Genomic DNA, 26,504 nt, shown 5'->3' with positions numbered 1-26,504 from the left:
CTGTTTGCATTATCTCGTGGGTAGTTGGAGTTTTGGATATGTGCTGTATAAATGTCTAGTTCATTATTTTGGGTCAATACTGAGATCAGATTTGTTTTTTTCACTTTTGTTTAGATGGCCCTGGTAGTAGGCTATCCCTGTAATGAGCATTCTCTACAATGTTAAGCCCAGGAGAAAATATGCCCAATACCTAGACAAAATAGAAGCTCATTGTTCTCTATGTGCATCTTCTTGCAGGTTGGATTACAGTGGGCCTTCCAGAGAGTTTTTCTTCCTGGTATCCCGAGAACTCTTTAACCCCTATTACGGCTTATTTGAATATTCAGCCAATGACACATACACAGTACAAATAAGTCCTATGTCTGCCTTTGTAGACAATCATCATGAATGGTAAGGGGGTCGTTTCTATAACAATTGTGCTCATTTAATTTTCTGTGATGCTGACTACTCCTCTCTCCAAAGGAAGCCACATTTCTTTTAATAATTTTTCCTTCCTGGATAAAAATCACATTATCAGTTATATACCTCATTTGGCCTTTATTTTGGTTGTTAAATCTAATTATTTAGACAGTCCCCCAACTGGTAACTGATTACAGTGCATTAGATTGATTTTAAAGGAATCGAGTAGAATTCAGAAGCTTTATCCCATTGGAAAAATGTTACAGATGATTAGTTTCTTAGCAAGACCCCCAGGTTCCTCTGGCACAGGTCAAGCAGCTTCTCTAACTGCCTGGGGAAATGATTGACCCTGAGGGGAGGGGAGGTGGAACAGCTTGAGCCCTGAATGAGGGCTGTTCATAGAGTTGTGGGGGTGGCAGAGGGGAGCATGGTGGAGGCATAGTGGTGGCCCAGGACAACTGCAGATCAAGTGTGTGAATGGGGAGTCAAGGCAGTACCCACTCACCCTCACACCAGCACATTTAAGCCACTTCAAGTTTGCAAGCTGAACTTTCCTTTTTCTTAACATATCACCCCAAACCAAGGGAAACAATCTTAAGATTCCTATCTGGAGGTATTTATTTTAAAAGAATCCCAAATTACACTTTTTCTAAATGTCTTTACAACATTTTCAAATCCTTGCATTTGTAGCCTTTAAATATTTACAGAAGCCCTATTGATTGGTTCCTGTTCCTTTTCACTGATAGTGACAAAGAGAACAGAAGTGGAGAAAGGTTCTTTGGGTCATGAGGTTATTGATAGGGAAGAACATTAGCTTTCAGGTCTTACTCTTCAAATTAACTTCTTGTTTAGTTACAAATTCAGAGGCCTCCTAACTCTGAGTGTGACAGCTGTGCTAACCTAAGTGGAAAAAAACAGGGCCAAAAGTTGCTGGCCACTGACCTCACAAAGCCTGCCCAAAACTAAAAATTACAGACCTACAGTACTGGTAAAGGCATCAGACTTAGAAGAGCTGGAGACCCAGTTACTTGTGATGGAGAAAGTAATTGTGTACCTCAGGCAGAAAACCCAACTGTAACAGATCTATATATAAAGTTTCCAAGTTGATTCAGAATAGCATTTCACTTGGAAATTTTGGAGAACAGAATGTCTCATGAGGAAAGCCCCACCCCCACCCCCAATGTCTGCATGTAAACTTTGTGAATGACCGTATTTACTATCAGGACTGAGGCTTGAGAGAGAACAGAGAAGGATGGGAACCTTCTCTATCTGAATAAGGGCTTTTCCTCCAAAGGGAATTGCCCTACTTTGCATTGAAGAAATCCACTAATATTCACGCACACAAACTGAGGACAACATTTTTCCAATCTTCCTAGTCTTTATGTCTTGGGATAGTTTGGGGGAAATCTTACTAAAAGGTGATGGGGGACTCATGCTGTCATATGTGGGGGGATACAGAGTGACATTGTTGATATGGAGTAACAGTAAGGTGTCCCTAAGTATCAGAGGAACAGATTTCCTCTACAAGTAAATTTAAACATTGATAAATGAAGACACATACTACAGTGTCCGGGAATTTGAAACTCGTTCTAGAGGGTAGGCCCAGTCCTCAAGACACTGTTCCGTGTTCACCCACCTTGTGTTTCTCCCTCACAGGTTTCGATTCAGTGGGAGGATCCTCGGTCTTGCACTAATACACCAGTACTTGTTGGACGCCTTCTTTACGCGACCCTTCTATAAGGCTCTTCTCAGAATGTAAGAGTATTTCTGTGCTTGTATAGTCAGCACGTCAAGCTCAAAAATGCTTTCCTGAAGAGGTGTGTCAAGGTCTCCATTTATCCGCATGCTCTCACCAATCAGTCGTTGAGTGAATAGTGGTTTAGATTTCAAAAACAAAACAAACAAACAAACAAAAAAAAACCCCAAAAACGAATACAATTTCAAATAGAGTTCTAACTTAGCCACCAGACCTTAGTTCCATGCCTGTCCGAATAATTTATTCTCATCTGTGGCAGCACATGTTTCTTTAAAACAATTGTACTTCAGACACAGCCCTTAGGTTCTTGTGCCATCCGTGCTCATTATTAATAGAATAGCTGTGGGTTAGTCGTGGTGACTCACGAAGTTCATGTTGTATTTTGCTTCATGCACTTCCAACGGCTCACTCTTGGTCACAAGTTCATTTTCTTTCCTTTCCTTTCCATTTCAGTTTTGGTTTCTTTGGTAGATGTAGACAGCGCCTTGCTTTTCTTGATACCTTTCTATATCAAAATAGCAGTGTACGGGCACGGATGAAAAATAAGCCTCCACAGAACTCTGTCTTCATTTCCATCATGGTGAATGATGACAGTTACTGCACAGGGTCAAGCACAACCACCCGGTTAGTCAGTATGCAGTCATTTACATGACAGTTGTTGGGGGATGGGTAGACATGCAGATTTAAACTTGTAAAGGAGTGATGTACTGAATCATGGCTGGGAACATGTCTGGCGCATCTTCCAATCAAGCCCATGGACCTGTGTTCCCTAAAGTGGAAGTCCTGACCTCAAGTGAGGGCCAACAGAATGTTTCCCATGAGGCTTCAGTGAGGACTGTTTCCTGCTTCCGCAGTCCTCCTGGTCCTCCTGTCACCTTTGCAGTTCATTGTCTCCTCATAGTTTCTTTAGGTTTTGTGGAATACCCAATGTTCACATTTACTGCACATCACATTCTCCCCACGACGAGTTAGTCTGCGTTCTCTCCCTCCATTAACAGTCGGGAGATGTGGATGAATGCTTTTTAGCCCTATCTTAGACTGTACTGCTGCTTCTGATATTAACATTTAACGCTGGGCTAGCAGAGACAACAGAAACTAAAAGTTTTCCCTGGGTCTTTCCTACGCTGACACTCCCTCTGAACTCCCCCCTATTCACCTTCTTGCTCCTCTGTGGGTCTTTCCTCTGATTTGCCCTTAACCTTGGTGTTCAGAAGCTTTCGTTCTGGGCTGATTAATTGGTAGTTACCAATTAATCTCTTCTCCAGTTGACCCAGTGTTCTGGGTCCTCATCTAAAAGACACACGCACATACAGCCTTATATTTTAATATGTCTTAAACATCCTGGGCCACTCCCAAACCTCCATGTGGCTAACATACTCTACTTCAATATTCCTGAGTTATTACTTACTAAAACTTATATTCCTTCTTTGTTGCCCTAGACCCAGTCTGGGGCGGGGAGGAAGAGAGGCTGTGGGGCTGCTTTTCTTGAGCTCTTGGCTGTCTCTCTGTCTTGTACTTTGCACTTCTCAGACCTGGTCTTTCCCTAGCATGGCGGCTCTCCTCCCCACCCTCCTGCCCACCCTTGTCTGGGAATCCTAAAAGTCCTGCCTCTGTCTCTCTGCCCAGCCACTGGCTGCTGGCAACTTTATTTACCAATCAAAAACAACTGGGGACAGGGACCACCAGCATCTTTTGTGCAGATTCTCAAGCAATTTTGGGGACCCAATTAACATAAGTAGCATTAGACCAAATCGACATTTCCCCCCTTTCGTTCATTAAAAAGGCCTTTTCTCTCAGATATGTATTGAACATAGTTATAATAGTTACATAAACTATAAGGTATGATGTATACTAATAATGTCTAGTCTATCAGTTTTGTCAATTTAGGTATATTACTCTAACATCTATCTTAACTTGAAGAGTTTATAATTTTGTATCTGAACTATGTTTTGATTTCAACTTGTATTACCATGGGAAAGCCATCCTTTTAAATCTAGATCATCTTTTTTTTTAAATCCTTTTTAATTTTTTTAAGATTTATTTATGCATTTCATGTATGAACACACTGTAGCTGTCATCAGACACACCAGAAGAGGACATCAGATTCCATTACAGATGGTTGTGAGCCACCATGTGGCTGCTGGGAATTGAACTCAGGACCTTGGGAAGAGCCGTCAGTGCTCTTAACCGCTGAGCCATCTCTCCAACCCTGGATTATCTTTTCTAATGTTAAACAACTTAAGTTTGATTATGAGACTACAACTAGTCTTTAACAACATCAGAGATCTGAGAATAAATTAAGTATGACCTGAATATACAGGAAGTACGAAAACATAGATTCCAAAACTTTAGCAAATTATAGAGACAGCTGACTACCTGGACAGTCCCCTCCAAACACTGAAGCATCTGTCTTTAGCCTTCTGACCCAGAACCATCTGACAGACCTTAAGTGAAGCAGCAATTATGAAGGCCTAGCTTACCCTTTATTGGAGAGCTAAGATGTTGATTATCTTGCATCTTGTATCCTTTCCTGAATAGTAATTTTTTGTCTGTAGATGAATTAGGGCAATTTTTGTCCAATGGCTACCTTGCTATAATTGGAACAACTTTATTTGGAGGTTATGATGTTTAATATCTTCTTTGAACTGTGAAGGGAGTACTGTTAGGAGTAGACATCTCTCCTAGCCAAATAAAATCTATTAATAATGAAATGAATTTAAATGTCATATTTTGTGGATTTTTAATGTTTTTGAAGACTATCTACATAGGGTATATCCGTACTGTTAATCTTTGACTACTCTTAGCTATTTCTATTTGAATAATATTGAAAACACTTTATTATAATTGGTCCAGAATCTAATGTAACCATGATTTTACTATCTGGTCCTTAATTTGTATTATTTAATCATCTAAAACAGTTTGTGATAGCATCTATTAGAAGGCCTAAGCCTAGCATTCTTAAATGAGTTGCATAGGCACAATGAGAAGTTCTGAGACTAACAACATTAATTTTAAATTTTATATCAATATACAAAGATTTATACCAGTGCAAACCTTACATTTGTATCAATATATAAATTCTGTACCACTATAAGAAATTATAACTTTAATTTTGTATCAGTTATAAATATTTCTATCAATGTAAGATTATGGCTATATAATGCCTTGTTTAAGAATAAATTTAGTAATCCATCTCATATACCTAATTTTTTTTATTCTATTACTCTTTCCCCCCTCAATTCCATTCCTAGGAAAGAAAAGACAGAAATCACCATGTCTATTTAGTTTCCTTCCTGTTCAAAATTATGACCATTTCTAAATTATCTCTTAAAATAACAACCTATCTATAATTTATAAAATAACCATAACCACATACTCAAACCAAGGAATAGGAATGACAATCTCTATGTCTTCTTCCTGTTGAATAGGGGTGATAAATATATATATATATATATATATATATATATATATTCTATTATATTATGTTTTAAAGGTGTATAATTTTTGAAGGTGTGGGGAGGGATAGGAAAATTGTTTTCTCTTCTCTCCCCCTTTCTTCTAACCTATTCCATTTCCATCTCTAGTATCATCATCCTGAAAGATTTAATACAGGCATCATCTCATCTATACCATGTCTCCCTGAATGTCCAAGTCAAAGCAAATGTCCCTCTCACTCACTTCCTCTGATAGCTCTTGGTATTTACCTATTCTTCCTTTTCATTTGTAAGACAGAGTTTTATTCTATGGCCCAGGCTGGGCTCCAGCTTGCAGTCATTACCCATGCCTCCCAGGTATTGGCAGGTAGCATGGGTAGTCCAGTCTTATCCATCATTGATTGACAGTAACATGCATTTTAAATTGTGCATGAGCTTTAGCACTCTCTACTCTGTGCTGTCACCTGTATTTTATATTAACTTATCCATAGTATGCCTGTCTCTGTAAGACCACTTCCCTTAAGACCAGCAAGTTCATCAAGTACTTATTAATATGCATGGTGCACATTTGGTACCTAATAAATATTTAATATGCATGGCACACATTTGGTAAATAAATAAATGAAAATAAAACAAACAAACAAGACAACCCTTAAAATAGAGCTAAAGGGCAGGGGATTTTAACACAGTTGTAGCAAATTAATTACTACCACCTTATGCCAAGGCACATAATAGTAACTTTTAGATCTTGTCACTGAAGAGAAAAAAAAAAAGAAGCAGTAGTAGAGTAAGGCACAGGAAACTTTGTGGTTATGGAAGAGTTCTTTGGCTTACTATTTTTATAGTGGTAGAATAAGAACCATGAGAAAAAGGGAAATATATGACATCACTCATAGTTTCTAGTCTTTTTTAAAAAGACAAGTTGACAGTTAATGGACAGTAGAGAAATCAATAAAGAATTTCAAATTAGGAGAATGATAATTTTTGATAGGGTAACATAGCAAAATAGATTACGGGTGCAAGTTGTCAGCCTGTTCCAGTTCTAGAACTAGCACTGTTTGCGGATGACCATGTAGATGGCAGACACTCTTGGTTCTATTTTTGAGAGAAAAGACAGGTAAGTGCTTCCTAAGGCATCTTAAGTATCCCAGATTGAGGAATGAATGCCATATATCTGGCTGATTTCAGTAATGTGATTTCTGGACTCAACAACATCCCAATTGCCGCAGCCTATTGAATGGGTCTTGCTCAGTGTTCTTCCTCGTGATTCTGGGATTTGCTAATAACAAGGCCCCTGTTTGCTTCTCTTTGTCATCTCAGCCTGTGTGACCTGAGTGATCTGGAATACCTTGATGAGGAGTTCCACCAGAGCCTTCAATGGATGAAAGACAATGACATCCATGACATCCTAGACCTCACGTTCACTGTGAACGAAGAAGTTTTTGGGCAGGTCTGTTACATGCTAACTAAAGGCTGTTGGCTGGGGAAAAGTTAATTCCATGACTAAGATCAAATGTTAATATTTGTGTCTTATTGGGTAATTTAACTAAGTTGTAGTAAGCTTGAGTATGAAGATTATTGAATACCAACTACAGATTATTTACTGTTGAGATTATATTATCTCATTTGTAGATTATGAGAAGCATTTATAGGCTGTGAACAATCTTTTTATTTCCAACTCAAATTCTCATACAATATTTGAGAATCTTTAGAGATATGTAGAGATATGAAAATGTATCTTATATAGAATACATTTGAATGTTATCCCTGGGTTGAATATTAAATTATTTAATTTTAATTAATATAAAATTAAGACTTATTTAGATTTTAAGATTGTAGTTGATGTTTTAGAAAAGAAATAATATGAGTAATATTTTGGAGAATGCTTGAAAGCAGAGAATATACTTGTTTTCCTTTAAATTTGATGGAAGAGAAGACTACAAGATTTCTGTGAGGAGTCCTGTCTTAGTACTTACTAGGCATTGGTACTTGTGTGGGTTGCCTGTATTTCATATGCTTTCAAAAATGTGCTCTCAATTTAAGATGTACTGGGGTGTCTCTCTGTGTTCCTTAAGTACATCTTTCTGGCTCTGTAGGTGTAGTTGATTCTAACCTTTAGATCTGTCCTGTGGGACCCTTTGTGAGCTCCCCTAAGACCTTCGCAGAGGTCACCTAAGACCATCAGAAAGCACAGATATTTACATTACTTTTCATAGCAGTAGCAAAACTACAGTTATGAAGTAGCGAGCGACAGAAGTAATTCTATAGTCGTGGTCACCACAACATGAGGAACTGTATCAAGAGGTGGGAGCTTTAGGAAGGTTGAGAACCGGGGTTGGGGATTTAGCTCAGTGGTAGAGCGCTTGCCTAGGCAGCGCAAGGCCCTGGGTTCGGTCCCCAGCTCCGAAAAAAAGAACCAAAAAAAAAAAAAAAAAAAAAAAGGAAGGTTGAGAACCACTGCCTTGGAAGTTTGTCCACTTGTAGAACACACCCAAGGTCTAAAAGAGCCATACACCTGAGCTCCGCTTGTTTTCTGATCCGTCCTTTTGCCTTTTAATGACAGATTACTGAACGAGAGTTAAAACCAGGGGGAGCCAATATTCCAGTGACGGAGAAGAACAAGAAGGAGTACATTGAGAGGATGGTGAAGTGGAGGATTGAGAGGGGCGTGGTGCAGCAGACAGAGAGCTTAGTCCGCGGTTTCTATGAGGTAAACAGCAGACTTGTGCTCACAGCCTGTCCATTCCACCATCCTTCATGCATAGACTATTTCTCTCCTCTCTTGCTATGTTTACTGTTGTTCTTTTAATATATAAAAAGTCAGATATATTCCTGTATATCCCCACGTGAAAGCTTATTGTGCGTGTCATATCACCCCTATGAATGGTATGCTGATTTTAGGGGTACCGTTTTAATGCTTTAATGAGTACTGATAACATGGAAGTTATAATTCTTACTTATGCGTAGGTATGCCAAATCAAATCTCATGCTTACTATGGGCAGTGATTGTGTGGGGGGCCAGAACTTATCACACATGTCCCATGCGACTTCCTTAAGACCATTAGATCGTTTTCAAAAGCAAAACAGCAAACGACTAGATTAATCAGTTGTCAGATATGAAGCAAAAATCCTCTGACTCTAGTACTAACCAGACCCCGGCTTGCTTAGCATCTGAGACCAGAGGAGACATAGGATATTCAGTGGGATATGGTGATCAGCCAAAACAAAAATTCTACTGAGGCTAAATCTTACAACCTTTCAACTAGAAACATAAGTTCCCTCTGTATCTCTACAGATAGAATGAGATGGTATGAGAAGTTCTCACATACCAGTGGAGGATATAACCACATTGCTCTCGAAATTCCCTGCGCCCTGTGTTTTATATAAGCCTTCTTTTCTGTGGCTGACGTTTCTCTAGGCTTCTGACTTTTTCTCTTCCTCAGGTAGTAGATGCCAGGCTAGTGTCTGTCTTTGATGCAAGAGAACTGGAGCTGGTCATTGCTGGCACAGCTGAGATAGATCTCAATGACTGGAGGAACAACACTGAATACAGAGGCGGTAAGGTTTGGTTTATGAGTGACTAGATTTAAGTTCCGGGGGCGGGGCAGGGGGCGGCTGGTTCAAGCACAGGTCTGAGCGTAGAGCACACAAAGGCACTTGCATTAATCACTGGTCTGTTGATTGCTGTTTTCCTTGAGACCTTGGGCAAGGTCAGTCCCTTCTGTACCTAGCGACTTCATTAGTCAAAAGGGGAAGGATCGTTTACACCCCTTCTGAGGGTGTCATGACTCCTAATTGCTGGTGAAGAAATGTGATCATAAGAATACCAATTAAGTATCGGATGACGTTGTCGGTGAAGTGTGGGAGGCTTAATATCCAACTGGTCAGACCCCACCCATCCATCTACATTCTAAACCTCCAGATGCCACACCCTTTGAGCTTCCTAACCTGCAGAGGTTGGCTGCAGTTCCTTGAACCATCTAGCAGTTATAACTCATGGTTTAAACACTAACAGGGAACAAGAAAGGGTTCTTAAAATCCAGCAGGTCCATCTACGAGGTTCTTCTAAACTGGACTATCGAGTTTGGCTGAAAAGGCAATTGCCGTAAACTGATTTGGTTTGGGATTTTTTGGAAGTGGCTTTCTGTCGATCAGTACACAGTTTCGGTTAGTAATTTGGACCAACATGATTGGGATTGTCACTTATTTAAAAGGTGAAACCTAGGGACAGCCCAGAGTGAAAACTTTTGTCTAATAATTTTGAGTAAAGTGTGCATTTTCTGGGAGAGTTGCAATGTTTGGATTTTCTCTAAAAGTCTGTTAAATTGAGGTTTCCACCATTTTTATTTCTGAAGTCAAACTGTGCAGTACATTTTATCTGGCTGGACATATATAGCATCTGCATATAGAGGTGGTTATTATGGAAAGCTTTGTAGCTGAATTATTTTTACTAGTTGAAATGCATTTTCCCTGATGGACTACTTAACATCTCTTTTGTGGTAACTATTATTTCCTTGAACCTTACTCCCAGGAGGTTCCAAGAGCAGTGCAGTAATCAAATCAGTCATTTTTGTACTGACACAGTCTAAGATTTTTCAAGCCCCTATGTCTGAGTAAATCAAGGACCTATTTTAGTGGTAAGTCTTACCAAATGAGATCCTTAGAAGAGGCCAGATAAAAGACAAGCACTTTGCTGCCATGTTTGCCTGGCACAGCTAGTTGGCACCATGTGAAAAAGCAGTTGTGCTGTCGCGTACCATCTGTTCATCCAGCAGCTGTTTGTGGACCCTATGATGGGACAGTCGTTCTTTCAAATTAGGCTTAGCATAAACAGTAAGGGCAAAGCAAAAGAGGGCTGACTCATAAGAATGGAAAACTGCATTGATCTTTCGCTCATTAACCAAATCTTTCCTGCATTAACCAAATCTTTCCCAAAGCCTGGACCCAGATGCTATACGCAACCTAATGCTGTTTATCCTTCACTCAGGCGCTTTCCCCTTCAAGGGGAAGAAGTATCTCTGGTGATTTCCTGGTAAACCTCACAGCTATGGGAGCATGAGAACACATTCAGATTAAAGCTATCGCTACTCACCCTCATTTTGGGAGTACAGCACAGAATTAAGTAAAGTGGTTTTTGTAAAATATGACTATCGGTTGATTTGAATCATTAATTGCACATGAATTTATGTCAGCCTTCTCTCTTAGAACTTAACTTTTACTGAGAGGTTTGTTTAGGGAAGCACTTGGAAATGAAATAGGCAGCTTTAAATTTTTTTTCATTATTTTTCTTTGCTTATATAAATTGTGTGATTAATACCTCTCTCCTTCATCAGGAAATCCTGAGAAGGTCAAGTTTTCTTTGCCTCAAAGCTTAGTATAATGTTTGGCATAAGGGTATTTGGAACCACTGGGTGATTGTTTCTTATAGAAATGATTGAAAGAGGTATGTATTTCTAGTCATAACAATTGTATTTTTCAGAAGTGATGGAGCTAAAGTAAACAATATTTGCTGTTCTTCATTGGTTTCATTTGGACCATCTTGTTTAACTTTTGATGCCCATATGATCGTATTTGTAGTACTGTTCCTTAATCTTAAATTATAAACGACATTTAAAGAATCCAAGATGCTGATTTGTGCGTATGGTGGTAGTCTTTTGGCATATATTTCTTTTTTTTTTTTTTGGCATATATTTCTTGTGGTTTAAGATAGAAGACTCAATGTAACATGAGCTTTTGTGCTTGGTTCACAGGGTACCATGACAATCACATTGTAATTCGGTGGTTCTGGGCTGCAGTAGAACGATTCAACAATGAACAACGACTAAGGTTGTTACAGGTAAGATACCATTAGATCAGACTTTAACACAATGATATATTGTTGGAAGTGTGCATACTTCTTAGTAATTGCTAGATATTCTTCACAAATACAAACCTTTGTTTATCTGGTTATGACATTTCCGTGCACTTCTGACTGTGTGTCCAAATATTGTTACCACCAGCCAAGACAAAACATTTCTTGAGGTTTGTGGGGAAGTGCCAATGGTAGTCTGAGAAACTCTGGGTTGACATATGCCCTCGGGACAAATAGATCCTTGTAGTGACACAGCCTGTGGCCCTCTGCAGTTAGCATCCTTAGCAGAAAAAGAGATGCTGTTCAATACTGTAGGAAAGAACCCTAATTGTTGATATAGTCCTCTTCCTTCATTTGACTTTCCAAACTTTGTAGAGCAATGACGTTTTGGAGAAGAGGTCACTGTGTTTTGGGATATTTGTAAAAGCTGTCCAGGGCAATGTTGGTAAGACTCCACTAAAGCAGTAGACACTAAGGCAAAGCCTTACATGTATATAGACTTGGACCTAGTGCTTTTGGCTATGGAACTCAGATTTGCAGTCCACAAAATTCCTAAAATGTATACCAATTTGATAATGAAATGATGTAAGTAGGCTAGGTTTAATTAATATTCATTTCATTTATTTGCCATGGGAAGTATGCCTGGTTTAATATCCAAGCAGGCCAGCCACTCAGAATGCTTTACATCCCATTTCCCTTTATGATTCACTGCTCTTTACTGAGTAATCATCAGAATCTCTGTTGATGTCCTATGTTGATCACACATTGGCTTCTGAAATTCCCTACTTGTCCCTCTTCCTCGGAAATGCTACACAGCAATAATGATGTGCCTTTCCTAGATGAGGTCTCTGGCTTCACCTTTCCTTTCTATTTCTGTGGCTGACAGTTTGTTACAGGCACATCTAGCATTCCCTATGAAGGATTTGCTTCTCTCCGAGGGAGTAATGGTCCAAGAAGATTCTGTGTGGAAAAATGGGGAAAAATCACCGCTCTTCCCAGGTAAAAGAAAGTACTCTTTACTCCCAACACATGTAGGAAAACCTCAGCTTAATATACATTTATATTACCCTTATTTATATGAATGAATATATGTATATATGGATCAATCACTGTTTTATGTGAAGACTAGAAAAGAGAAAAGCTTGAAAGATGAGATTCTCTCTAATCACCATCTTTAATAAAGTGGGGAGGAACAAAATATCTTGTTTAGTTGTATGTTACATGCATACATCTGTATAACAAAGTACAAAGCACAACGAAGGCAAACTTATGAGCTTCAGTTAGGCAACATCTGTCATCAGACTTGTGGCTTGACTCTAGAAGGCAACAGTAGTTAGGATTCCTATTGGCTAGGATGAAATATCATGATACTACCTAGTCTTTCTTTAAGTTTGGTTTGTTGGATATACAATTTTTTTTAGATCATTTATATCAGGAGAAGTTTTTTTCTCTCCTTCAACTATACCAGATAGTTTTGCTAGGTTTTATTAATTTAAGTTGGCCATCATGGTCTTTTAGGACTTGGAATATAGTGTTTCTGGCTTTCAGAGTCTCCGTTTATAACACCAGTAAACATGCTAAGATGAATGGAGGCCATAACCCTAGACAAAGAACCATAGGCAACCAAGACATGCTGAGATTGAGAAGTTGTCTTCCCTAAGGATGAACACATCAATTGGTCATCCAATACAAAATGATTAGCCATAAAAGCATACATCCAAATAACATTGTATAGACTGAGTAGGTTGTATTCATGTTTTTGGAAACACACACATAGGCACACACACACACACACATACACACACAACAACAACAACAACAACAAAACAAAAATAGAGGCCATAAATTTGAAAGAGAACAAAGAAGGGCACATGGAGAGTTTGGGATGGGGAGATGGTAAGGGGGAAATGAAATGATTAAATTATAATCTCAAAAAAAAACCCTTGAAAGTGAATTTAAAAAAAAAACACAATAAAACCATTGTGACCAAAAGCAAGTTGTGGGAGAAAGGATTAATTTCATCTTACAACTTATCACCTAAGGAAATCCTATCACTTAAGGAACTCAAGTCAGGAACCAATGCAGAGGCCATGGAGGGTACTGCTTATGTGCTTGCTCCCATCGCTTGTTCAACAACCAATCCAGGTCTGGCCCCAACAACAGTGATCTGGGCACTCCCATATCAATCATGAATCAAGAAAACGTACTGTAGGCTTGCCCATAGGCAATGTGTTCAGGGCTTCAATTGATGTCTAGAAGCTTGTGTTGAGTTCACATAACCAAGCCAGCACAAAGCTCTGGTGTTAAATCACTGTTGAAGAAGGACTAGCACATGGTAGCTGTTGAATAGGATTCAGTCTCGTGGATGTGTTGTGTACCTTTCTAGTGGTTAGTGTCTGTTGTCATTCCGGTTGAGTCCTCTCTGCGCCAGACTCTCAATAATATCATACAATTTGTTGGGGTGGAAAACCATTGCTTTACTGCTGCTAACAATAAATACACAACTCTGGCAGGTAGGGCTTGTGAAAGAAGGAGTTAAATGGAGGCAACTCAGGGGCTCTGCTGAGCACCTCACCTACCTGTATGCAGCACAGGTTGCCAATAATTCCGCAACATCTTTAATTGTCTTACTAGGGTTTTTTTTTTTTTTAATTTTTTTTTAAAGATTTATTTATTTTATATATGTGGTACACTGTTGCTGTCCTCACCAGAAGAGGGCATCGGATCCCATTACAGATGGTTGTGAGCCACCATGTGGTTGCTGGGATTTGAACTCAGGACCTCTGGAAGAGCAGTCAGTGCTCTTAACCACTGAGCCATCTCTCCAGCCCCCTTACTAGGGTTTTTAATGTACTAATTTTTACTTGTGCTTGGGTAGTGAGATTTTTTTTTCCCTCCCTTTAGTGCATATTTGTATCTTAAAAACAGATTTATACTAGTTTAACAAGGCTTTCCACTCTTTTGAAATACTTAAGAACATAGGAGAAGCAGAAAAATTCAGATTAACTGTGTGTCACATTTCTATTGAATCTATTTCAGTGAAGCCACCACAGTTTATGGAATTGACTATAGTCATGATAGGTATAGGTGCTGCTCACAGTTAAAGCCCTGGAATCTTCCAGAACCCTGTTGGTCAGAGAAAGATAGTTGGTTACAAGTCCTATCCTTCTCTGTCTTGTGCTGAAGACTCCTGGAGACACTTTTTCACTGGCTCTGCGTTTGCTGCTGGCTGTCGCTGCAGTGTGTCACCCTCATCTTTGATTAGGCAGTATCATATTGAAACAAGCAGAAGGCTGGAAGTTAGAAATTCTGGATTCCAGGTCCACATCAAACTGTGGGATCTTCAGGACCACTGCTTTCTGAATTTCAGGGTTCAGCTGCCTTATCTATAGACAGTTGACCACTGCTTTCTGAATTTCAGGGTTCAGCTGCCTTATCTATAGACAGTTGGCAGGGTGGTATGTTAGGCCTGGCTGAGTGAGTGCTAACACTATACAGTTGCTAAAGAGACTTGAGGGTTGTCTGCACTGGCATCTCTACTTCCCCTGGTAGTTCCAGAAAGTTCTTAGGCTGACTCATTGTAGATGGAGCTGTTCCTCAGAATCATTGCAAACACACAGTTGGGTAACAGCTGTTGTCATTCTTCCTGTCTTCCTGTGTGGCGCCTGCTCATACCCTTATCATAATGCAGCACAAATAAAGGTGTTATTATCCATCTCCATAGAACAGAAAGAACAATGCTGGGCTCAGAGATTACTTCTAACACTTGAATGAGATAATGTATTGGAAGGTCCTTAGGGAGTGTATGTTTTCTTGTTTCCATTTAAGCCTTTAATCCTTAACCTCTGTAGCTTCTGTACTACTTAGATGAAGTCTCTCTCTGTCTCTCGCTCTGTCTCTGTCTCTGTCTCCTCTCTCTCTCTCTCTCTCTCTCTCTCTCTCTCTCTCACACACACACACACACACACACACACACACACACATACACACACACACCTTGTTTAGACAAAAACTTAAGACAAATCACTTCAGGATATGGCAGTATAAGTTTTATCAGAAGCAATTCTTCACTGATAACTGGGTCATTGCCCTTTATGAGATTTAAAGTATCACTTGAGGATAAAAAGATCTGTGAAGTTGGTTTGGACGTAAGACATTATGTTATATTACTGCGTCTAGTACTCCGAAGACCAAAACAGATGCACTCAAGCCATACTCCCCCACCCCACCCCCACACCAGCCTCTGTTTTCTAGTTTCACAGAGCTAGGGGGCTGGTAGGTGCCAAGCCAGTCAGCACCAGTATATTCTTTTCCCTAGTATTGATTCTGTGTGTATCTTATAAGTTGTGATACTGTACAAATATACCAGATAGAACCGAAGTCCTCCTTACTAAAAATAAATACATGTTTTGAAACTCCCCTCTCCTGTGAGAAGCTGTAACCTGCAGGGTTGGAAGGGTGTGAAGGGAGAGAGCTGTCATGGCCAACCGGAGTGATGACAGAGAGGCTCTTGGTCTTGGACAGATTATTCAGTCTTTCAACCTTCCAAGCAAGTGTGACTTGTGCTCTTTGATTCCTTCCTTTCATTCTGTGGTAGCCCTGGCTAGCTCTGATCACATTTCCCAAGAAGTGTATTAAAGTATATATGGAAGTCTCTGAAGCCAGAAACGTGTTGTACCCATGGCTTCCCCCTCCCCCGCCACCATCCCCACTCCCCTTCTGTAGTGATAAAGTAACCGGTGATTTAGCTGATAGAGACTTGAGACTTACTCAATGGTGTTTCCATGGAGACTAGCAGGCTGAACAGATTACTGCACTTCCTCTGCTTTGTGGCTGCTGGTTGGGCTAGCTCCGAATTTGCATTTCTGTAGAAGACTTCCTACCCCCTGGAGCTCTGATGGGTTTTATGAGTAAAGAGTAAACTCACTTCAGGGCATTTCCTCTTAAACAGTCCAAAAAAAAAAAAAAAAAAAAAAAAAAAAAGACGGTTCACATGCCAGTCTACAAATACAGAGCAGTGCTCTCTCCTCTCTGGATACACAGCTCCTAAGTTCATCCATGGATTGAAAGGGAGAGTTAGAGAACAGCAGGAACTGCAGCCACTGGGGAAGATGGGCTTTGACCAAAGAGAAAAAGGAAGTTAGGAAGTTAGTGTTAGTTGTGTCAGGAGATTGAAAGAATGAAATGTCAACCCAAAAGTTAGGAAAATGAATGTAAGAACTCACTATGAAACAGACGTCTTGAAAAAAAAGATTTTTATACAACAGAAGGGGACTTCTATTTTGTCATTTTTGAGCCCCAGGCTGACCGTGAATTTATAATCCCCTGCCTTAGCCTCACTTTCAGGCCTGGAATCAGAGGCATTTACTGCCACACCCAGTGGAATAGGTTTTTTTTTTTTTCTTTCTCTCTGTCTTTTTAATGAGAATCCTTTTCTCACTGTAAAGTTCTACTTTTTATTTGTGTTATGAAACGAAAACTTTTTGCAAACATGCCAAGGAAAACATTTAAAATTTAAAATACATTAAATGTGTAATAAAGTATGCATAAAATCCTGCAGTGAGGTAAGTTCTGTTAACCGCTTGGAGCGTCTGCTTCTACTCATCCTTAAGTTGCTCACAGGCGAGCACACACGCATACAGATTAGAAGACAAAAACTGCGCCGTAGAACCGTCTGCAAGCTGATCTTTGTGTTTCTCACCATTAATTATGAACCTCTTTCCATGTCTTTTACTGCTTTGCAATATCATCAATAATGCAGTTTTTTCTCCTCTGGTAAAAGAGCGCTGTTTACCATCCAGGCCAACTTTCAGCTAGTAAATAGAAAAACAACAGAGGAGTCCTGAAATAAGAATGTCTCTCTCTTTTTTTTTCTCAATTAAAAAAAAAAAAAAAGGGAACAAGCATGAGCCTTGGAAACACCCTTTCTGAGTCCCTCTCGATGAGTCCAGCTGCTAGTGGTGTCCGGGGAGGGAGGCTGTTAATGTGAGAGGAACTTGTGGTAGATTCTCATAATTTAACCTCTAATACAATGTCCCTCTTCAACACCCCTTGCCCACCCACTCAGTTCTATATAACAGAAATGCTTAAAGAGGTTTGCCTTATTCTTCCATTGAAATGATTTATGAGGTTATTAACGCGTGTAAATGTGATAGATCTTTTGGATTGGTCTTTACTTTGGGAGGTAGGTGAAGCCAGGGTGGGTGGTGCCTACCTGTAATTCCAGAAAGCAAAGAAAAGAGGGTTTATTGTTCAAGACTAGCTTCTAAGTCCCTATCTTAAAATGGTGAAGGGAGGAAGTCTAAAACAAGACTCAGGTAAAAAGTAAAACATTGAAAGAATTTGCAAAATTTTAATGAAGAGGTTCTCTTGCTACCTGCAGTAGGAGATGGCATAATCCATGTCAAACTGTCTGACAGGCCTTGAGAGGTATTTCATAAGTCATTCTGTAAGTATATATTGGTGGGCAGCAGACACGGCACAACTGTTAAAGAACGAGCCATTCCTTTCCTTTGACTTCCAGAATGCAAACTAGGTTCATCTCTTATCATACTCAGTGACACACTCACCTCTCACCTGGATCTCTGCAGCAGGCAGCCAGCCAGACTGCTCCTGCTCTGCTCCATCCACCCTCACATTTATTCATACCACGGGTTAAGGTCATCTCTCTCCCACACTTGTATCCTTCAGTTGCTGAAATAAAATTCAGACTCCTTCCCAAGCACTCAAAGGTGGGAGACCCGGTGAGGAGCCTAGCTCAGACCTCCGCCCACACATCCCTATACCTCAGTCACTACCTCTTGGCTATTCTTCCAACATAATGATCCAGGTCTCGTTGAAGACTGGGACCTGCTGCCCAGGTCTACTTTCTGCTGGTCCACATCCCTGAGAATTCAGCTGAGACGTAACCCCATCAGAAGAGCCCACCAGACTTCTTCACTCAGTATTCTTATCAATCTTATTTCTATCAGAGGACTTACCTACTTCACTCATCAAGTTTAGTTCACATAGGTATAACACCCCCTCACAATAGAACCCTCCAAGAACAAGGACCTTGTTTGAATTTAATATGGCTTTGACCTTAGCAGCGAGCTGAAAACCTGACACCCAAGGCATACAATTTGTAGAATGTTTTTAAACCTGACTTTCTTTGTTCATCTCAAAAGCTGAGGACTGATATACTAGCATTCACACTATGAAGCTTTAAAGTCTAAGGGAAGAGATACACATTAATGCACGAATTAAGTGAGGGCTAACACCGAAGTCAGTAGAAAGTCAGCAGATGTAAGTGAAAAAGGATCTTGCTTGGAATGCATAGTTTGGAGCATTTCTTGTGCTAGTTATCTGCAGGGCAGGAATTCCTGCTACAGTGGCGTCCCCACTGTACTCATAGATCAGGCATCTTCACTAAGATGACCTCATGAGAAGACTCGGGTAACAGATACAACTTCCTACTCTTACTTCAGACAAGTACTCGTGTGACATACAAATAGATCTCTGAGCAAGTGCTTTAAAACAGAAGGAGAAAAGTGGCAGTCCTCACACGAACAAACCACCAAATACCGTGAACACAAGTAGTTGGAATAATAAGCAGCCTCGATTTCCATCCCCTTAGTTTGTATTTATTGATCACCTGGTTGGTGTTCAGGAGTTGGAGTAGGCTTCCATAGATTACATAGATATTGGTGACCTAGTGTTAGCAAGTTTTATATTCTAAACTTCCTAGTTCAAGAAGGTAATAGATAAGGATACTAGAGAAATTATTAACATTTTTAAAGACTTAAAAAACATTAAATTATGGCAAGTTATACCTTTATTTTCTAACAATGCTACCCAGGCTAAGAAAACTGGCACTGCGTTCCTCTACTGAACACTGTCACTCTGGGTCTTATTTCGTCTTCTGTCCTTTATCTTGGTCCTCTTTATTCTCTGCCCTATTTTTTGGAACCTCTGCTATCTCTGTGTACAGACCCAACTACTGTTCCCTTTCATCCATCAAATAAATGGAAAGGACTTTTGCATGGACACCCCAGCCTCCCTGTGACCATCCTCCCTTTCTGGCCTTGTCAAGCCTCAGTCCTTGTCACTTGCATTTCTCTGGTTTCCTGATGACGCAATGCTTTTTCTCCCAGGCTTCCAGCCCATCTGTTGGGAAACATCCTTCTTGTTCATCCAGAAAAGCCCTGCACACCTACAAATCCTTCTGACCTTTCATGGACAGCATCCTCTACAAAGCCTTCCCCAACTTGTAACTGAACAGACTTGTAACTCATTGTATTATCATTGTATCCTGAACCACATATAACCCACAGGAATCTTTTGGATTAATTAGGTAAAGGTGTCTCAGTCCTCAGGAAAAAAATACAGCCCAGATCCGGAACTAATGGTTTATCAGTCATCCAAAGGCATGCTGGGTCTTATTAGAACCACTTGCCCCGGGGAAGATTCCCTAGGTCAGAGCGCAGGCTGCCTGATCCTTAGGCTTTATTTGCTGTACGCATGTGAATTCTTTCAGAGAAACTCCACCTTCCTTCCTCTTCTGCCTCGGCTCACTCCTTGGCATGCAGTATCTATTCAGTGAGCATTTGTTTGCAAGTGAAGGGATAAGAAGGTATCATGTAAGTGGAGGACTTAAACTTTGATCACCAAAGACACTTTGCATGGCAAACTTTCATGATGTGGGACTTTGAAGGGGGAAAATAAGATAGGTATTTTTTTATTAGTGAGATTCTAGAAGCGAATGTAGTAGATTCTTCCCAGGCACACACTGGTCTCCTGAATTGGGAACTTGAAAAGCCAGTACAGGATGGAGATGTGCGAGCCGAAGCCCTGGGGATGCACCAAAGGAGGCAAGAACGATCTCCTCCGGGCACAGCAGCCCACAGGTCTGCCAGCATGCCCGCTTCTCCCACATACCTGCGACTAGGTACAATTTGGACTTGGTAAGTCAGTTTGCAAACACACACATTGCCAAAGAAGATTTGAGATTGAGAAATGATAAGTCTCAGGATCCTTGCGTAACTCTCCAGGATGCTGCTGTTAGTGGTGGTGGTGGTGGTTGTTGTTGTTGTGTTTTTTATTTATTTATTTGTTTTGTTTTTTTGAGACAGGGTTTTTCTGTGTATCCTTGACTGTCCTGGAACTCACTTTGTAGACCAGGCTAGCCTCAAAATCAGAGAATCGTTTGCCTCTGCCTCTCTACCTCTGTCTCTCCTCCCCTCCTCCCCTCCTCCCCTCCTCCCCTCCTCCCCTTCTCCCCTCCTCCCCTCCTCCCCTCCTCCCCTCCTCCCCTCCTCCCCTCCGCCCCTGCCCCTGCCCCTGCCCCTGCCCCTGCCCCTGCCCCTGCCCCTGCCCCTGCCCCTGCCCCTGCCCCTGCCTCTGCCTCTGCCTCTGCCCCTACCAGTGCTGGGATTAAAGGATAAGTACCACCAATGCCCTGCCTCTAAGGTATTTTAAGTATTTGTTTTGATTGACAAATTTCTTGATGGAAAGGTGTAAATAGGAATAAAAACTGAGATGTGAAGGGTGAGACATTGCAAATCAAAGAAGAGAGTGTTGGCATGCCCTAATTCATAAACCATACAAAAGGATTTATTTAGTGCTAACACATTTATTTTTGTATTACACCTGCTACTTAAGACAGGGTTTGTGGTTTTCTCTTCCTGTCTCTGTCTCTCTCTGTCTCTTTTAAAATCTTGATTTTAATTTCTTCTTTGTCTAACATTTTAGGTGCTTGTACCAAAAAAATTACTTTGGGTGTAGAATAAGGGAATAAGTAAGTAATTCACCCCAGACAGGGAGCTGTTAATCAACTAAGTGGCTTGTAAAAACATAACTGTGATGCTTACTGGGTTAGATAACTGATTAACCGTAGGAAATCTGAAAGACGCCAAGCCTCTGGCCCCCTGTTTAATATCAGAAAAATCCAGAAAGTCATTAAGTCAGACTATAGATCAGGAGGTCTTAAAAATCTTGGTATTGGTGCCAGCATGGTTTCCCAAGGATGGGTTCAGACTTGCTTTTCTTGAGTGGTTCTGGCTGCATAGACTGAAGTGAGGTAAACTCATTATGGCTTCAGGGTGGCTGGCTTTGGAAGATTTAAAGAAACATTCTCTTGCTGAGACTGAAAAGCTGGGTGCACTTTTGCTGCCAATATCAACAGAGTCCAGAGGACCTCCTGGAATTTTTCTACTGGCTTTTGTAGGGCATGGAATGGATGGGGGTGGGGTGTGAAAAGCCTCAGAAGTTTTTGTTTTGTTCTCTCTCTCTCTCTCTCTCTCTCTCTCTCTCTCTCTCTCTCTCTCTCCTTTTTCCTTCTTGTACTTGGCTCATACAAGAAGCTGATGCTAAGTATTGGGCAATGTTATTTAACCACACTTCCTCAATTTTCTTATTAGCGATGCTGGCTTGTTTGTAGGCAGTTTGGAAAAATCTGCAAAGCACACAGAATGTCAGCGTAGATATCCAGTTTAGATATTGTATTTCTAATTGGCTTGATGTCTCTCCATGGTGGAGACCACTTTCATCTGACTCATTTGGAGTGAATCTTAAAATGCATATCACCAGGATGTGTCGTTCCCCACCACCACCACCAGCACCATTTGAGTTAGAATCTTGAGGGACAGAACCCAAATTTTCTGTTGTGAAAATTCCTTGGGTGATTCTGAAGTACTCCAAAATGCCCCCACTGCATATCTCTGTTCTCCAGTAAGCCTGATTCAGTGTGACAGTCTGGTCACTTAAGAATCGCCAGGTATCTCCCAGGTTTCTTTTGGATTGATCCAAACTTGACCATTGTCCCCAGCTACTGCATACTGCCACTGAATAGTTCCTTAAAAATCCCCTTGACTTTCCCCACTTCAATCCTTCTCCTCAGATGTGTATGCCTACAGTGCAAAGTGCATATAGAGTGCTGGGGCTCCCAGCCTAATGGCCAGGGAGCAGCAAAGTCTCCCTGTCTTCAGTTGAACATTGCCGCCTTCTTGAGGAGACTCAGAGTTGAAGTACTGTTTATCAGGGAGCCACTTGCGCTTGCTAGGCAAGTGCTCTACTGCTGAGCTAAATCTCCAACACCTCTTTCCCCTCTAGAATACAGTCTGTTTCTAGCCTCATGTAACATTCTCCGGAAGATGTTGATTCAGAAGGAAAGTTAGCTTATGATAACTATATGTTATGCAACCAGATGTAACTTGAGAAGAAATGATGGCATTAGATTGTGGAACAGTCATGGTGACTATGTCTCCTGACTGAGGAGAAGCAAAAAATAAATAAATAAATAAATAAATAAATAAATAAATAAATAAATAAATAAATAAATAAAAATAAAAAATGTATATATTATTCCAAGATGAAGTGGTAGCTTATTTGGAAGGCTAAGATATCAGGTTTGCTTTGAGTTTAGGGCCAGCCTGAACTACATTATATGTGGCAAGCTTCCCCCTCCCCGTGTGTGTGTGTGTGTGTGTGTGTGTGTGTGTGTGTGTGTGTGTCCCCTTCTCTTTGTCTCTATCTCTGCCTGTCTCTGTCTCCTCATTCTCTCTCTCTCTCTCTCTCTCTCTCTCTCTCTCTCTCACACACACACACACACACACACACACACACAATTGTTTGTTCAGTCCTTCTAATTGTGTTGAGAACTGTAGTGCCCAGGTTTGGGGGACATTCCTAGATAAAATACAGTAGTAAAAGTACTACAGGAACTGAAAGAGACTTGGCAGAATTCCTGTCTTCTGCCTTGCTTCAGCATTGGGCCTTCATGATTGTATCATATTAAACCCTCATCGAATTCTATACCTTCCCTTGTAAGTTTGGTGGCCTTAACACTTGTTACTAGTTTCTAGTTGTCGCAAAACAAACATGCAAGCTTAGTGGTTTAAAACAATGACCAGGTCTTGTGTTCTTTATGCAAGGGTCCAGGCATGGTGTAGTGAAATTGTCTATTTAGCCTAACGACTGAGATCAGATATCTCCTGGAGTTCTTTCTTATCTGAGGCTTCAACCAGGGAAGGGTGTGTTTCTAAGCTCCTTTAGGCGGTTATGACATTCATTCCTTTAGGCTGTGGGATGCATGGCAATTTGCTTGTTCAAGTCTAGCCAGCGAATCCATACTCACTGTGTAACGTTGAGACAAATCAGTATGAACTCGAGTGCTTCAGAAAGGAAATGAATTTCATACCCATTAGGATGACTATTCTAAAATTTTAAAGAAATATAAGTGTGCTGGGTAGTTTTGTGTCAACTTGACACAAGCTAAAGTCATCAGAAAGCAGGGAACTTCAATTAAGGAAACTCCTCTACTCCTTTCCCCAGTGTAGGGGAATGCCAGGGTGTTGGGGTGGGGAGGGGAGGGGAGCATTTTCATAGAAGCAGGGGGAGGTGGGGGGAAGGATATAACATTTGAAATGTAAATACATAAAATATCCAATAGAAAACAAACAAAGAAAAAAAAAAGAAATGCCCTTATAAGATGGGGCTGTAGGCAAGCCTCTAAAACATTTTCTTTTTCTTTTTTTAAACTGGATAGTTTATGTATTTACATATCAAATGTTATCCCCTTTCCCATACCCTCTCCCCCTACTTCTATGAGGATGCTTCCACTCCCACCTCAACACCCTGGCATTTCCCTACACTGTAGAAAGGAGTCTTCACAGGACCCAGGGCTTTTCTTCCTATTGATGCCAGATAATGCCATCCTCTGCTACATATGCTACTGGAGCCATGGGTCCCTCCTTGTGGGCTCTTTGGCTGGTGGTTTAGTCCCTGGGAGCTCTGGGGGATCTGGTCAGTTGATATTGTTCTTCTTATGGGGTTGCAAACCTCTGCAGCTCCTTCAGTCCTTTGTCTAACTCCACCAATGAGGTTCCAGTGCTCAGCCTGTTGGTTAGCTACAAGCATCCTCATCTGTATCAGTAAGGCTCTGGAAAAGCCTCTCAGGAGACAACCTTATCAGGCTTCTGTCAGCAAGCACTTCTTGGCATCAGCAGTAGTGACTGGGCTTGATGGCTGCATATGGGATGGAGTCCCAGGTGGGGCAGTCTCTGGATGACCTTTCCTTCAGTCTCTGTTCTATTCTTTGTTCCTGTATTTCCTCGTGTGAGTATTTTGTTCCCCCTTCTAAGAAGGACTGATGCATCCACACTTTGGTCTTCCTTCTTCTTGAGCTTCATGTGGTCTATGAATTGCATCTTGGGTATTCTGAGCTTTTGAGCTAATATCCACTTATCAGTGAGTGCATACCATGTGTGTTCTTTTGTGATTGGATTACCTCACTCAGGATGATGTTTTCTAGTTCCAGCCATTTGCCTAGAATTTCATGAAGTCATTGTTTTTAATAGCTGAGTAGTACTCCATTGTGTAATATACCACATTTTCGGTATCCATTCCGCTATTGAAGGATATTTGGGTTCTTTCCAACTTCTGGCTATTATAAATAAGGCTGCTATGAACATAGTAGAGGAAGTTTTTTGTTATATGTTGGAGTGTCTTTTGGGTTTATGCCCAGGAGTGCTATAGCTGGGTCCTCAGGTACCACTATGTCCAATATTCTGAGGAACCACCAGACTGATTTCCAGAGTGGTTGTACCAGTCTGCAATCCCACCAGCAATGGAAGAGTGTTCCTCTTTCTCCACATCCTCGCCAGCATCTGCTCTCACCTGAGTTTTTAATCTTAGTCATTCTGACTGGTCTGAGGTAGAATCTCAGGGTTGTTTTGATTTGCATTTCCCTGATGACTAAGGATGTTGAAAATTTTTTTAGCTGCTTCTGGGCAGCATTCGCTATTCCTTGAGAATTCTTTAACTTGGTAGCCCATTTTTTAATATGATCATTTGGTTCTCTGGAGTCTAACTTCTTGAGTTCTTTGTATATATTAGACACTAGCCCTCTATCAGATGTAGGATTGGTAAAGATCTTTTCCCAATCTGTTGGTTGTTGTTTTGTCTTATTGACAGTATCCATTGCCTTACAGAAGTTTTGCAATTTTCTGAGGTCCCATTTGTTGATTCTTGATCTTAGAGAATAAGCCATTGGTGTTCTGTTCAGGAAAATGTCCCAGTACCCATGCATTTGCAGATCTTCCCCACTTTTTCTTCTATTAGTTTGAGTGTATCTGGTTTGATGTGGAGGTCCTTGGTCCACTTGGACTTGAGCTTTGTACAAGGAGAAAAGAATGGATTGATCTGCATTCTTCTACATGCTGACCTCCAGTTGAACCAGCACCATTTGTTGAAAATGCTTTCTTTTTCCCACTGAATGGTTTTAGCTCCTTTGTCAAATATCAAGTGACCATAGATGTGTGGGTTCATTTCTGTGTCTTCAATTCTATTCCACTGATCTACCTGCCTGTCTCTGTACCAATACCATACAGTTTTTATTATGATGGCCCTGTAATATAGCTTGAGGTCAGGAATGGTGACTCCTCGAGAAGTTCTTTTATTGCTGAAAATAGTTTTTGCTATCCTGTTTTTTGTTTATGCCTTTTGTTTTTTTTTTTATTATTCCAAATGAATTTGCAAATTGCTCTTTCTAGGTCTATGAAGAGTTGAGTTGGAATTTTGATGGGCATTGAATCTGTAGATTGCTTTTGGCAAGATGGCCATTTTTACTATATTAATCCTGCCAATGCATTTTTAGACCCTGGATGGTTTTGTTCAATTCCTTTACTTATTTCATTGTGTTTTCCCGTACTTGTTTAAGGGATTTTTGTGTTTCCTCTTTAAGGGCTTCACTCGTTTACCTGTGTTGTCCTGTATTTCTTTTAGGGAGTTATTTATGTCCTTCTTAAATCTATCATCATCATAAGATGTGATTTTAAATCCATATCTTGCTTTTCTGGTGTGTTGGGGCATCCAGTACTTACTGTGGTGGGAGAACTGGGTTCTGATGATGCAAAGTGGCCTTGGTTTCTGTTGCTTAGGTTCTTGAGCTTGCCTCTCACCATCTGGATATCTCTGGTGTTAGCTGGTCTTGCTGTCTCTGACTGGAGCTTGGCCCTTTTTTGGGCCTGTGAGCCTGTTATCTTAGGAGTGAGAGTGCTCCTGAGTCACCAGCTCTCTCTGGGAGGGA

The 26,504-nt window shown here is 40.7% G+C and overlaps 1 protein-coding gene across 5 annotated transcripts in view; it reads left to right on the top strand.

The window, feature by feature from the left end:
- Hecw2 (HECT, C2 and WW domain containing E3 ubiquitin protein ligase 2) overlaps positions 1-26,504 on the top strand; it is a 398,421-nt gene that overhangs the window by 361,407 nt on the left and 10,510 nt on the right. For all 5 annotated transcript variants that reach the window (XM_087566111.1, XM_087566110.1, XM_087566112.1 and 2 more), the window contains 7 exon segments: positions 238-390; positions 2,056-2,154; positions 6,910-7,039; positions 8,153-8,299; positions 9,033-9,147; positions 11,340-11,425; positions 12,327-12,439. In XM_087566111.1, coding sequence (XP_087422237.1) covers positions 238-390; positions 2,056-2,154; positions 6,910-7,039; positions 8,153-8,299; positions 9,033-9,147; positions 11,340-11,425; positions 12,327-12,439 — 843 coding nt within the window.

The sequence above is a fragment of the Rattus norvegicus genome, chromosome 9 (genome assembly GCF_021556685.1).
Source record: "Rattus norvegicus strain SHRSP/BbbUtx chromosome 9, alternate assembly SHRSP_T2T, whole genome shotgun sequence".
Taxonomy (NCBI): domain Eukaryota; kingdom Metazoa; phylum Chordata; class Mammalia; order Rodentia; family Muridae; genus Rattus; species Rattus norvegicus.
The sequence above is the reverse complement of the archived record's forward strand: the minus strand, read 5'-3'. Positions and strand labels throughout refer to the sequence as shown.